Genomic DNA, 13,208 nt, shown 5'->3' on the forward strand with positions numbered 1-13,208 from the left:
GTGCACGGTCCTCCCAACCGTCAGAGTGATCTCAATCCAGGAGCCGCTACCCGACCAAGCTAGCTCCGCGGTGACTTCCCCATGCCGAGTTCTTACCCTGGGCGACATATGCCACTCCCAAGACTCGAACCCGGTACCTCTGGGAAGAGGTGGGTGTCGGTGGCCAACTGGGTTACCCCAATCGGTTCCAAAACAAAACGTGTTAGCATCATCGATATCGGTTTTTCACCGATAGTGATGGTTGGCGGTGGTTGCAACTTTGGTGATGGTTATGAACTTACGAGGATGAAAATTCATTCTTTAAGCTTACAATACTGAATTATGGGATAAGTTATGCTAAAAAGGAGATTTTGTCTAAAAATTTATAAAAAAAACATAACATAGCCTATTAGATAATATATATATAACATGTGAACGCTATTTTCTCAAGGACACATGGCATCTCCCCCTACACTTTTTAAGCAAAAAAATAAAATAAAAAAAATAGTCGAACCCAAACCTTCAATCAATGTGAACATGAAAGTAGAAAATTACCAAAATAGGCAAAGAACAAAATTACTTGCGAAAATAGCCCGCTCATGCCCCTTTAGAACAGGGCGTCATGTGTGGGATGAGTCTTTCAAACGAAACCAAATAAAAAATGAACACATGGCCACGGGATGCGTCCTTGGAGCAAGGCATCATGCACGGGATGCGTCCGGAGAATTTTTGAAGCGTCCAACAAGTTGCAGGTTTCCGTTGATGAAATCTAAAGTCGGGCCAACGGAAAGATTATGCAGGTTTCTTGGTGAATGGGTCGTTGAGGTCATCAAGGAAGAGGTATTTGAAGAAATCATCAAGGGTGAAAGAGTAGAGAGTAAAGTTAGGTCAGAATCGTTGAAGAACTAGCTCCATCAACTGCTTAAAGTCGTCGATTGTGGTATCAGGGGCGGACCCAATGTAGTAATAGGGGTAGCACGGCCTACGGCTCAACCCCGTATAGTGTATTTTTCAGCTTTATACAAAGGATACCCCTAAATAAATACGAAGATACCCCTGGCAAAAATATAGGATAGTTGATGTTATTAAAATCCCATTTTTTATAAGCCTGAACCATTTATGACCCAAAAGTTGTAGAATAAATTAAGCCCAAATTGTAGTAAGCCCAAATTAACAATAATATAATTGGAAGGAGCCCAATTAGTAAATGCCAAAGTTTAGCCCAAGACCCAAAACATTAAAATAAACCTATTGGAAAGTGGAAACAAACTTCGAACCTGGACTATCAAAAATAATTTTTTTCATTATGGGTGGCAAATTTTTTTTGGGGATACCTCTAAATTAATGGGCTAGTTCCGCCACTGTGTGGTGTGTTCTTGTCGCTGAAACTCGATTAAAAACCGTCGGAAGTGATCCGACAACATCTGGGAGTCACCGTCGGTGCAGGAACTGAAGGCGTCAGTGACGTCCGACGGTGGCTTACATTCGGTGATCTTGAACTTCCGGTTGAAGACGATCATCTTGTAGTAATGATAATTATCTTCCATTGTTCTAGTTCTTCGCTTTCTTGTCTAACAGTGTCTTCAGATTTCATCGCCGGAAACCTGCAACTCGTCGGACGCTTCAGAAATTCTTCGGACACATCCCGTGCATGATGCCTCACTTGAAAGACTCATATCCCTTGAAAACTCATCCCATGCTTGAAAGACTTATCCCACACATACATGATGCCCCATTCTAAAAAGGCATGAGTTGGCTATTTTCGTAAGTGATTTTGATCTTTTGCCATTTTAGTAATTTTCCCATATGAAAATCCGTATCATTTAATGGGATTTTTTTATTTTATTTTTTACATAAAAACAACACTATTTTGTTAAGACAGACAGAAAAGGAGCGAACGATCCAAAAACCTCGAACACTTGTTGGATCTCATTCGGGTGAAAATGGGGAAGAAATTAGGTAGGGTACAGTTGCTGTTGATGTTAATATTATTGGTTGAAAATGGCGATTGCATATGGTTGAATTTACCCAAATCGGGAAGGAAATGCGTCACGGAAGAAATCCACAACAACGTCGTCGTTTTGGCTGATTACGTCGTCATCTCCGATGTTCATATTCACCCCACCCCCTCCATCACCACCAAGGTTATTATTATTATTTTATATTTGTCGGTGCATGTGCATGTGCATGCATTAATTCATTCATAAATAAGAATTGAAGGTATATGTCTGTGTGCAATTGCTGTTGTTATTAGGGTTCAGGGGACAAATATCTATGAATGATATCTAAAAGGTTAACAAGAGCTAGCTAGGGTTTATTAGAATTGGGTGAAGGATGTGATTTAGCAACTATTAAATGATATGTGATAAATGGTATGTTATATTTGTGTAACAAAATACAGGATTGCACTTCTATATATCTTTTTAGAGCGTTTCAACGATTGATTAATGGTGTATACCAGAAGTGTTTGCCCTTCTCGCTGCGGGAGTTTGGGCCACTGAGTCCATGATAAGGTGAAACAAGTGACATAAGTAGAACAGAATAGCTAGTCCTCACAATTCACAAGGACACCGCACGGTTGTGACATATAGTTGATTGAAAATACACATACATTTGCAAACATCATATTGATATGATCTTAGATTATTTGATACAACTCAAGTTTGGACTTCAATGGTTGAGTTGAATTAAGAACCTAATTGAGAAGGGTTCTTCATTAAGAATTAGTTAACAGTTTCGCTGGCCAAACTAACCCAACTAACTCCCTTAACCCTTTGACTTACACTAATACAGTCAACTATCTCCGAAACATACTCTCTTCTATAGAGAGCATTTGAACTTTCTGAATTATAATGCTAATACTGTCAACTAGTTCACGGGTCACAATAGATGAAATGTCAAACTACAAGAAAGTGATGACCTGTTAAACAAAAATTTAGACGACTTTATGTAAATGATGAGTTTTGTTACATTCTTAGGTCACATCACCTTATGGAAACATCCTTCACCATAAGGAAAACGCGACTCATGGACAATTTGCATTCACTACAAATGAGGCCGGGCAGTATCTGGTGTGTTTCTGGGCAGATGACCCTAATCAAGGTGGAGCTTTAAGTGTTAATATTGACTGGAGAACTGGAATAGCAGCAAAAGACTGGGAGTCAGTTGCAAGAAAAGAAAAAATTGAGGTCAGAAATCTATATCTTCTTAATTTCTGCATTACCAGTTACTACGACCCGAATCTTTAAAATCTGACCCGCTGTTGTGGCGCACATGGTGAATGCGTGGCATTCAGCCAAGCAAGGTTTTATTCACCTTTTTAATATGAGGAGAGTGGTATGTGTGTTAATGAAGGTAGGTCAGCCTTCAAACGGCTTTGTTTGAGGTGGAAGATGGTGTGCCCGGGCTATTGTTGATTGATAAAGATTCAAAGTTATAGCTTTAGAATATCTTTATATATAAATAGTTACACTGTAGATACAATGATCCATAAGAAAACACTAATGGCCCGAGTCAAAACTATGTATAGATGAATGTCCTAAAGCGTGTAAAAGTTCTGGCACAGTGACAAGTAAATTATGGGCCCATAACTCGAGGTCACGGCTGATACCGCGAAACTTGTGGAAATCCAATGAGATATTCTATATTATTGACCGGTATAAATACTTACAAGGTTACACAAAAACCATGATGGGTTGAGCCAACTATATCGTTGGATCAAACTCATACACATACCCATAGTCCACAGAAACCGTAAAGCGATGATATTATGGTTATTATTGGTTTGATTGGGTTAAGGTTATCTCTTATGTGTCAGATTGGTTAAGCTAAAAAAATTAGAAAAAACAAAACAGGTCAGCTGGGCCGAGCTGGGTTTAAACTCTAATGAATTAAACCTCTTAAAATCACTTTGTTAAAAGAGATAAGACTGGTATTGTAATGATATAATTTTGTCAATCTTATTTAGCACATAAATTATTTGTAAGAACTAGAAGAAAACACATTTTTGCGGGTCGACACGACCCTTTTGACTTTCTTAACACCTTGATGTTAATCTCTAATTGCTTCATAGGGGGTTGAGCTCGAGTTGAGAAAGCTTGAAGCAGCTGTGGAGGCCATTCATGATAATCTTCTCTACCTCAAGAGCAGGTGCTTTTTTGCAATCTTCTTCCCGTATATATAATTGTTTGTTTGTCATAATGATTTGTGGTTTGGTTATGCAGAGAGGCAGAAATAAGAGAAGTGAGTGAGACTACAAATTCTAGAGTGGCCTTGTACAGTATATTGTCATTAAGCATTTGCATTGCTGCTTCTATTGCACAACTATGGTACTTGACTCGCTTCTTCCAAAAGAAGAAACTAATCTAGAATCAGGATTAGCTTGTGTTTAATTTTTCTGACAATTATGATAAATTTAAAATTTCTTTACACCACCAGATTCCCTCTTTTACTTCTTTCAAGACACAGGAGATAGTAACATTGTGTTTTAGTCGTCAGCCCGTTATTGCACGCCTTAAAACGTACATTGTAGATTCATAACCTTTGTTCCCTCTTGTAACATACATTGTAGATTCATAATCTTTGTTTTGTTAGCCGATAAATTCAGGGGCGGACCTAACATGTAGTAAGGGGTAGCGGAGGCTACCCCTTAACGCTCCGGTGGTAGTGTAAATTTTGGAAAATTTTGACGTTTTTTCGATTTTGTTACCCCTTTTCTTTGAAATGTTGCCCCTATACGAACTTTCTAGATCCACCACTGCCGATAATGTATTAATAAATCGCTGAAACCATCCAACCGAAGCAAGTCAGCTACGGTTTACTCTGCAATGGTTTTGGCAGTTTGTCAATCTAACGATTCGCCTGGCGGTTTAGATTCATAATCTTTGTTTCCCCTTGTAACATACATTGTAGATTCATTATCTTTGTTTTGTTAGCCAATAATGTATCAATAAATCATGAAACCACCCAAACCGAAGCAAGTCAGCTATGGTTTACTTTACAATGTTTTTGGCGGTTTGTCAATCTAACGATTCAACTGGCAGGTTTGGAACTTGAAACCGGTCGTGTACACTGAACTTGTTTAACCTTTATTGTTTTTTTTCCCCTCATTTATGGCGCTTATGCAGACATATATGTAACATATTCATAAACCATGTTTATCATTTTAAAGTTTATAATACAGACTAACGGTTTTATTTCATTTATTTGTAAATAAAAACCATACACGAAATCATCTAACTGCAAAAATAGACAGGACATAATCATATTGACATAAAAGTTGAATCTTTTGTTCAGTAGCAATGCAACATCTTTAACATGAACTATACAGTAAGATCGAAGTAGGTATTTCGTACATGAGTAAAACTCCAACATGATCTGTAACGATGAACTGTACTATTGTTCAAGTGGATAAATACGTAAAGAAGATGGTTTGCACTTGCAAATAATGTGCTAATATGAACGGTTGTGATTAATTAATGAGATGCTCGTTTTGTGCCTGGAAGAGAGAATATAGGTGCTTTATCTACAAGTACTTTTCTTCCAAGACGAGTTGTTGATTTCACCTCCCATGCGGGACCAATAAGCCACGATGTAGCAATTCCGCCCATTAACCCTCCAAGCTGCAACAATGGTTATATTTGTAGTTAGAGTAAAATGCCATTTTCGTCCCTGAGGTTTGGCCACTTTTGCGACTTTCGTCCAAAGGTTTGTTTTTCCATAGCTGGATCCAAAAGATTTGAAATCTTGCCCTTTTCATCCGACTCGTTAACTCTATGTATTTTCCTCCATTGAATGAGGAGCATTTCCGTCTTTTTAGACATATTTTTATTATAATAAAAAACACCATAAGAAATAAAGATCCACATCTGTTGATTTTCTCCCTGCCCAAACCCTTTAATTATCACAAAAAATGCTAAAAAGACGAAAATACCCCTGACTTCACGTTAAAAAAGGATGGAGTTAACGTATCGGATGAAAATGACAAGATTTCAAACCTTTTGGATCCAGATGCGGGAAAACAAACCTTTGGACGAAAGTCGCAAAAGTAGCCAAACCTCAGGGACGAAAATGGCATTTTACTCTTGTAGTTATGAATGGGCCATGCAAACTATAATGGAAACCAGTTGAACGGGTCGAAAGTTTCCCAAGATGTGTTTATGCATAAAACTCCTTAACCGTTTTAATAAAAAATATCAGATTATAATCGAAACAATTGAATATGTATGCGTGACACTAAAAAATTGTTTTGCGTCAACAATCCCTCCAAAAATTAAAAAAATTAAAAAATTCACCACTTACAAAAAGAAGTTACCCATTTTAACTTGTTACCTGACCCACCCATTTTGCCACTTAAAATAATGGAAAACCACAGGAATGTCAAACTAAAGTGATCAAAGACTCACATGTCCCCAGTTGTCGATACCTTGTGACAACAGCCCGATAGCCTGCGCGAGGATGAATCACATAAGTTGATGTGTATAGATTAAGAAAATAAATCTATAAGATCACATCTTATCAAATGATATGATCTTCAACTGCAGAAAGCAAAGGTTTGTACCATATTTAAGGCGATCACACGAGCAACATGATTCAAGTCTCCTACACCACCTTTAACCATCTTATTGTGTCTCAACACAAAAATGGCAAAAGATCCAACCTGATACATATATAACCTTGTAATATAAATAAATCTTTGAAAAAAGTAAAATAAAGATATTGGCTTCATATGTATATTTATTAAGGTAATATAGAAATTAAAAGTTTAAAACAGATGTTAATTCAACGGTCAAAACCTTACCAGTCCGAAAATTGCCCCAGAAGCGCCAACTGCTGGTGCTTTACTGAACCAATAACTCATTGCAGAACCTATAGTTGTAAAATACCACACATACATATATGAAAATTGCAATTAAAATAATATACACAATTAAAAATATTACTTGTGACGGCAGAGGTCATATATATTGCGAGGTATCTTCTGGGCCCACTTAGATGCTCCATGGTGGGGCCAATGGAGTTTAGAGAATAACAGTTAATCTGAAAAGGGTAAGAATTAATTTAGTTTGCTGAGATTTATATATTATTGAAAATAAAATGCTTGATGCAGAAAAACTCAAACCTGACCATAAGGTGTCCGACATTTGCGTGTAGAAAGGCAGATGTGACCAGCCTCCACAGTTCTCCTTTGTCAATCAGACTATTAATCTAACCACAATTATCTATAAGTTATAAAAGTGTCATGACATATAGAATTAAATATTCTTTAATAGATCTAACCTTTGCTCCCCACATTAACACCTGCCCTCGTGATGCTATTTGTGCAACGTACACCCTGAAATGAAAAATTACTAATATTTTTCCACCATTAGTGTAAACATATAATAAGTGACAAGTATATACTTACAACACATTAATGGCAAGTAATATATTCGTCAATCTCCTGTTATTAACCGGGCCTCTCGTGGGAGCCCTTAAGTATGCATTTCCTTGGTCTCCATAGTTGGTTTTGTTTTCTTCTCCGCTAAACAACAATAAGCATCTAGAGAAAGTGGTGGCCCACGCATCATGAGGCCATTGCCCAAGCTTAAACCATTCAAACTGGTGTGATCCTTCATAAGGCACTCCATTTAACCGATAAACATGGCCCAGATGAGGAATCTATTTGACAAGAAACATCATATTCGTAAATTTTCATGAACCGGAGAAAACATTATGGTGATGCTTTCACCCTGATTGCCAAACATGGAATTAATCATGGTGCTAATATTTTTGAGTTCACTTATTTCATGTAACGGGTCAAAACGGGCCTTGGTTATAACAAGCCAGGCTGTGTCAGGTTTAAATCAAGGTGTTATTTGTGACTATAAGAGCAATAATATTATTATAATACTCTAAATCTTTGAATAAATTATAAAACAATTTTGGAGCTCATGTGCTTTTAAAATAAGCTTTGGCTTACTTTCAATCTGTTTGACCAATTCCCATTTAGCTAATTTCTTTCTTGTTTGACACGTTTGAGATAGAACTCAACCCAAACCAGTCCATAAAGGTTGAAATTGACACCTCTAGCTTCCGGTTAACAAGTATTGTAAGAAAATTCAAGCTAAGGACTTGGTTTTGAAAAGCAAGAAGCGCCAAGGCGACAGGGTCTAAAACGGAGGCACAAAAGAGCTCACTTCTCATATGCAAGGCACAAATTATCATATAAAGTTTTTATATCCCTCCTATAGGTTTCTACTTTCTAGCATCATTTACCCAAAATTAGACACAAATAAGCTTTATATATGTTTTGGTACATAAATAACCAACATGTACAACCTGAAATGCATGGTGTACAACACCCTGCTGCACAAAAATATGCCATGTACTAACATGAGGCGCACGCCTCCCGGTCAATTTTTGCCAAAAAAAAAAAAAAATGCCTCATGTGAGCTTTTAGTAAAACTTGCGTCTTATGTAGGCTGAAGCGAAGACCCCTGCGCCTGAGGTCGCCTTGCTACGTTTAGCTCTTAAACCAAAGCTAAGAATAACTCTTATAAATTCAGTTGAACACAAAATCCCCAATTCTTCATAATAATGAGCCTTAAGAATCACATCACCAACAAACCAAAATTGATATTACTCCACACTACCCACTTATTTTTTTGGATTGCCTTTTTAAAATTACCAAGCATCAACATTGTAATCCAAAACCTCTTCCAAACATCAACCTACTAGATAGCATAGATCAATGTACATACAATACACATTCAATTCTAATATAAGCAAACACAAAGAAATGAACTTTGACTTCAAAAGTCAAACAATTTACCTTACAAAATTCAACTTCAAAACACATCATGATGTGTCACAAATTCATCAAGTCGAAACCCTAAAAATCAAATCAAGTGCTAACATCGCATTGGAACCCTTAGAAACGCACAAATTAATCTAAGATTCATGAACCTAAGTCAATTAGCTCTCTAATATATCTAATAAGAAGATGATAATACCGTTACAGGTGACTGTAGAATCGAGCGCAGGTGGTGGCGATGGGTGAGGAAACTGTGGCGGAGGAAATGACCGAGGCGGAGAGCGGCGGCGTTGGTGATGAGATGGAACGGTCTGGGAACGGTTCCATGACCGGAAACCGAGAACTCCGGTGGTTGAGGTGCGAATGAACCAACCATCGCTGTGAAGAAAAGGTTTTGTTATCTGATTACAGGTTTGATCCGGTGAAATTGGAGTGCAAAGTGTAAACGACGTGAAGAAATGTTGCAAAGATAAAATTGGTTTCTTCCAAACAAATAATCAAATAGTATTCTTATCTCAATATTAAAAATAAATAAAAAAATTCTAAATAAATATTTATATATTTCAAATTTTCAAGGGGTGCGTAGGCGGGATTTGCCACGTAAAATACACTGAAGTTTCTTTTTCAAGCGATGCACCAGCCCACCCACCCCTTACTAGGTCCGCCCCTACCCATGAGCTAGTCTTTTGGTCTTGTTTAGTCATGATAAAAACTACTACATTACACATAAAGAAGAGCTCGTATAGAAAACTTATTGTGTAAATAATAAAATTTATATATGAAAACGGTTCAATCCTCGTCAAATGAAATGACATTTCATTTCATTACGGTCTTTACTATCAAACATGTAAAACTTGAACAATCAACTCTAAAACCAACGTTCAACTTTCAATGAGAGCGTCCATCATCACTCCATTGTCCAACTCTTGTGTTTAACTTAGAGTTTTCAACTTACTTTTGAATGCTATCCCCTAGGTATATAATTTTCATTCATTTCTTATAATTCTATATCTAATGCTTTTTTTTAAAAAACAAACTAACTTTAAAACTAATCAAGAGAGAGTTATGTTTAAAGAGAGAGTTATGTTTAACTATTAAAAGTCATAAATAAAACAACTATGATTGAATTAAAAAGAGAAAATTATCATTTTAGTACTTGAGGTTTGATTAAAATTGTCACTTTAGTACAATTTTTTTTTTTGCCATTTTAGTTCAAACAATTTTGTTTTCTGTCATTTTTGTCCCAGACTTTTGTCATTTTTATTCAACCCACTAACTCCATTCAAAATATTTAGTTAACTTAGGTGAATTTTGGTCAAACCACGTTTTCTTTCTTTTTTTGCAGGTCCAATAGTATGGGGATGGTGTTGTGCTGGTTTACAGTGAAGATGATGGCGGTGGTTGTTGGTTTTACGATGATTGCGGTGGTGTTGGTTGATGACGTGGGTGGCGGAAAAGTGGCTGGTGACGGTGCAGACAGGTTGTGGCGATGATAGAAAGTTGTGATGGGGTGGGTGGTGGTCGATGAAAATGACAAAACATCAGGAACTAAAATGGCAGAGAACAAAACTATTTTGACTAGAATGACAAAAAAAATTATTTGGACTGAAGTATCAATTTTGATCAGTAAACTAAAATAGCAATTTACTCAACTAAAAATAAATTTTATAACCAAGATAATAATTTATTAGTGATTTTCCCACTTAAAGCGTCAATGATCTCTAAATCAAGTGGTGGAAGTGTTGCATTTCTCTTGAGAGATGCAAGTTCAACTTTCACTTGGTGCAGAGTGAGACATTGGTGGGCAATGATAGGAGACCCAGAGAAACATGAGTTCGATCCTTGAGCCAAACGGGTTTTACTGGTAATTTCACCGTCGTGCCTACGTGCGGGTGGGTTACCGGATTATCTCCGGAATTTGTGGTGGACTCAAGTTATTCTTGGAGTATTCCATTTGGTCCAGTGGATGCCTCGAAAATGCTAGCAGTTAAAAAAAAAAATTTGCCCACTTAAAGCAAGTACGGTGAATTGGCCTGTGAAACCTAATCCTTTCCTGGTATGGTAAGCAGGTATATAACTTAACCAGCAACACCTACACCACCTTATCCCCTCACCTTTCACTCACCAATCCCCACCCTTACGGCGGCGCGTGCATGGCCACCTCCCGCTCCACACTCCACTACTATCTAGTCGACCACCCAACAATCACCAACTTCGAGTGGAAACCAAACCAAACATGGGGCGCCTCCCCTCTCTTCCTCTCCACAACCCTCTTCACCTACCTCCTCCTCACCTTCACCCTCCGGCGCGTGCCCCTCACCCCAGTCTCCCCCACCGTCCTCCGCCTCATCTCCGCCGCCCACAACCTTTTTCTCCTCATCCTTTCCCTCATCATGGCCGTCGGATGCTCCCTCTCCACCCTCTCTCAAATGCCCAACCACCGTTGGATCTTCTGCTTCCCACCCAATCACACCCCGCCACATGGCCCTGTCTTCTTCTGGGCCCACATCTTTTACTTCTCCAAACTTGTTGAATTCATTGACACTTTTCTCATCATAATTTCCGGAAGTAATAGACGGCTGTCGTTCCTCCACGTGTACCATCATTCAATAGTGGTTGTCATGTGTTATGTGTGGCTTGCAACATCCCAGTCACTGTTCCCTGTGGCGCTTGTTACCAATGCCAGTGTTCATGTGCTAATGTACGCCTATTATTTGTTGTGTGCTATCGGGTACCGGCCGTGGTGGAAGGTTATGGTTACAAACTGTCAGATTGTTCAGTTTGTGTTTAGCTTCTTGGTGTCGGGTTTGATGTTGTTTTACCATTTTACCGGGTCGGGTTGTTCTGGGTTTTATGGTTGGTGTTTTAATGCGGTTTTTAATGCTTCTCTTTTGGCTCTTTTTGTTAACTTTCATTTTAAGAATTATGCTAGAAAGGATAAGGCGAAAGCGTTGTGATTTTATGGAATAAGAGTTGTAAAAGATATTGTACGCCGGCTAATGTGAAGGCACCCGGATGAGGAAACTATTAATAAATTTTTCATGATTGGTTATAGAATTTTTATATTTTTATGCTTTTGATGTTCGAAGTTCTGTTATGATTTGAGGATGTGTTTGATGGTATGGTATATTGGTATGTACTGATGAGGTGTTTGTGCGTCGGCTACTAAGAGTGGAGGGTGTGGTATAAAGTCCCTAGAGGCTTTATCACGCCACCTCAGTGTCATCTCACCGTCACGTCACACAGGGGGCTTTAAAGTCTCTTCCTTTAACTTGTAAGGTGTGGTATAAAGCCCCTCTAAACTATAGCGCCCCTTCCTTTTGACCATTCCATCATCTTTCAACTCAAAATCAGCTCGTTACCATGCTGGCAAGAAGAGGATGGCTCCCCCCCCTTTTACTTCGGCGGTGTGGACGATGGCGAACCGGAGGCGCTATGGTGGCTGAGGTGTCGGGGTGGCATTAAGCCACATCCACCGGCCTAAGAGCAGCCCCAATAGGGCATTTTTACCCGTTTTTAGGGCTGATGTGGCAGAAAATGTGTTTTTAGCTATTGGGGACTCATATTTAGCTTCCATTTTTTAGATCCATTTTGTAGACAAACTACAAAAAATAATAAAAGGTGGGGGATGGTGTGAGTTGGTGGGTCCGGGTGGGAGGTTTGGGTATAATATTAAAAAAGCAATTTTTTTTTTTTGATTTAAATTGGTGATACTGTGGCATTATTATTAGGTGTTTTTAAGGTTTTGTTATTGAGTGGGTTTTCAGTGTTTTTTATGATTTGACGCTAACTAAACACGTTTTTTGGTGTTTTTTCGGTTATTGTGGATGCTCTAAAAAGTTTAACTGCTCATATCTAGACAGAGCATTGGTGCATTGTAAAGATGTAATAAAGTGTGTTTTTATACATGATTTACAACTTGTGATTCTTGTGTATTACAAATATTTAGCTAGTGTTTGGTATAAAGGAATAAAAAATGGAATGGAATGGATCATTACAGGGAATGAAGAAAGCGGTGTTTGGTTGGTCAATAGAATCACCTCATGTTTTTTTTCATTTCAACCACTCTTGCCCCGTTTATCACCAAAACCACAACCCGCCATCTTCGCCACCACCACCGCCGACGCCATCGTCGCCTCCACCCGCAACCCGTCACCGCCTCGCCACCTCGACAGCCACCTCCGCCTACCAAACAATACATAATAATAATTCATTTTATTTTCACATGGTAACCAAACATGACAGTGAATGGTAATAATCCATTCCATTCTCTCGTCCATTTCATTACCCCATACCAAACACACTTAGGTACTTGTTGTAAAGTGAATAATATATGCCATCGAATAATCATAATTATTTTTAAATAAATAACCGATTAACTGTTATTAAACAATAGAAGTTAGTGTTTGACTACAAAACAAGTAAAACTAATAAA

The 13,208-nt window shown here is 38.2% G+C and overlaps 3 protein-coding genes across 3 annotated transcripts; 2 read left to right on the plus strand and 1 right to left on the minus strand.

Annotated features, from left to right (window-relative positions):
- The first annotated feature begins 1,812 nt into the window (after positions 1-1,812).
- Positions 1,813-4,412, plus strand: LOC118482872 (transmembrane emp24 domain-containing protein p24delta3-like). The gene is made up of 4 exons (XM_035978507.1): positions 1,813-2,123; positions 2,958-3,167; positions 4,052-4,128; positions 4,203-4,412. Exons 1-4 carry the CDS (start codon positions 1,923-1,925, stop codon positions 4,345-4,347), a joined length of 633 nt encoding a protein of 210 aa, XP_035834400.1. The 5' UTR covers positions 1,813-1,922; the 3' UTR covers positions 4,348-4,412.
- Positions 4,413-5,218: 806 nt separating this feature from the next.
- Positions 5,219-9,258, minus strand: LOC118482871 (RHOMBOID-like protein 10, chloroplastic). Its single transcript, XM_035978506.1, has 9 exons — positions 8,973-9,258; positions 7,385-7,638; positions 7,258-7,312; positions 7,105-7,185; positions 6,921-7,017; positions 6,779-6,846; positions 6,539-6,637; positions 6,384-6,425; positions 5,219-5,600 (listed from the first exon to the last, which is right to left on the minus strand). Exons 1-9 carry the CDS (start codon positions 9,147-9,149, stop codon positions 5,454-5,456), a joined length of 1,020 nt encoding a protein of 339 aa, XP_035834399.1. The 5' UTR covers positions 9,150-9,258; the 3' UTR covers positions 5,219-5,453.
- A 1,538-nt stretch (positions 9,259-10,796) lies between these two features.
- LOC110884716 (elongation of fatty acids protein 3-like) lies at positions 10,797-11,830 on the plus strand. Its single transcript, XM_022132432.2, has one exon. It carries the CDS (start codon positions 10,927-10,929, stop codon positions 11,728-11,730), a length of 804 nt encoding a protein of 267 aa, XP_021988124.1. The 5' UTR covers positions 10,797-10,926; the 3' UTR covers positions 11,731-11,830.
- Positions 11,831-13,208: the final 1,378 nt, after the last annotated feature.

Source organism: Helianthus annuus, chromosome 10 (assembly GCF_002127325.2).
Source record: "Helianthus annuus cultivar XRQ/B chromosome 10, HanXRQr2.0-SUNRISE, whole genome shotgun sequence".
Taxonomy (NCBI): domain Eukaryota; kingdom Viridiplantae; phylum Streptophyta; class Magnoliopsida; order Asterales; family Asteraceae; genus Helianthus; species Helianthus annuus.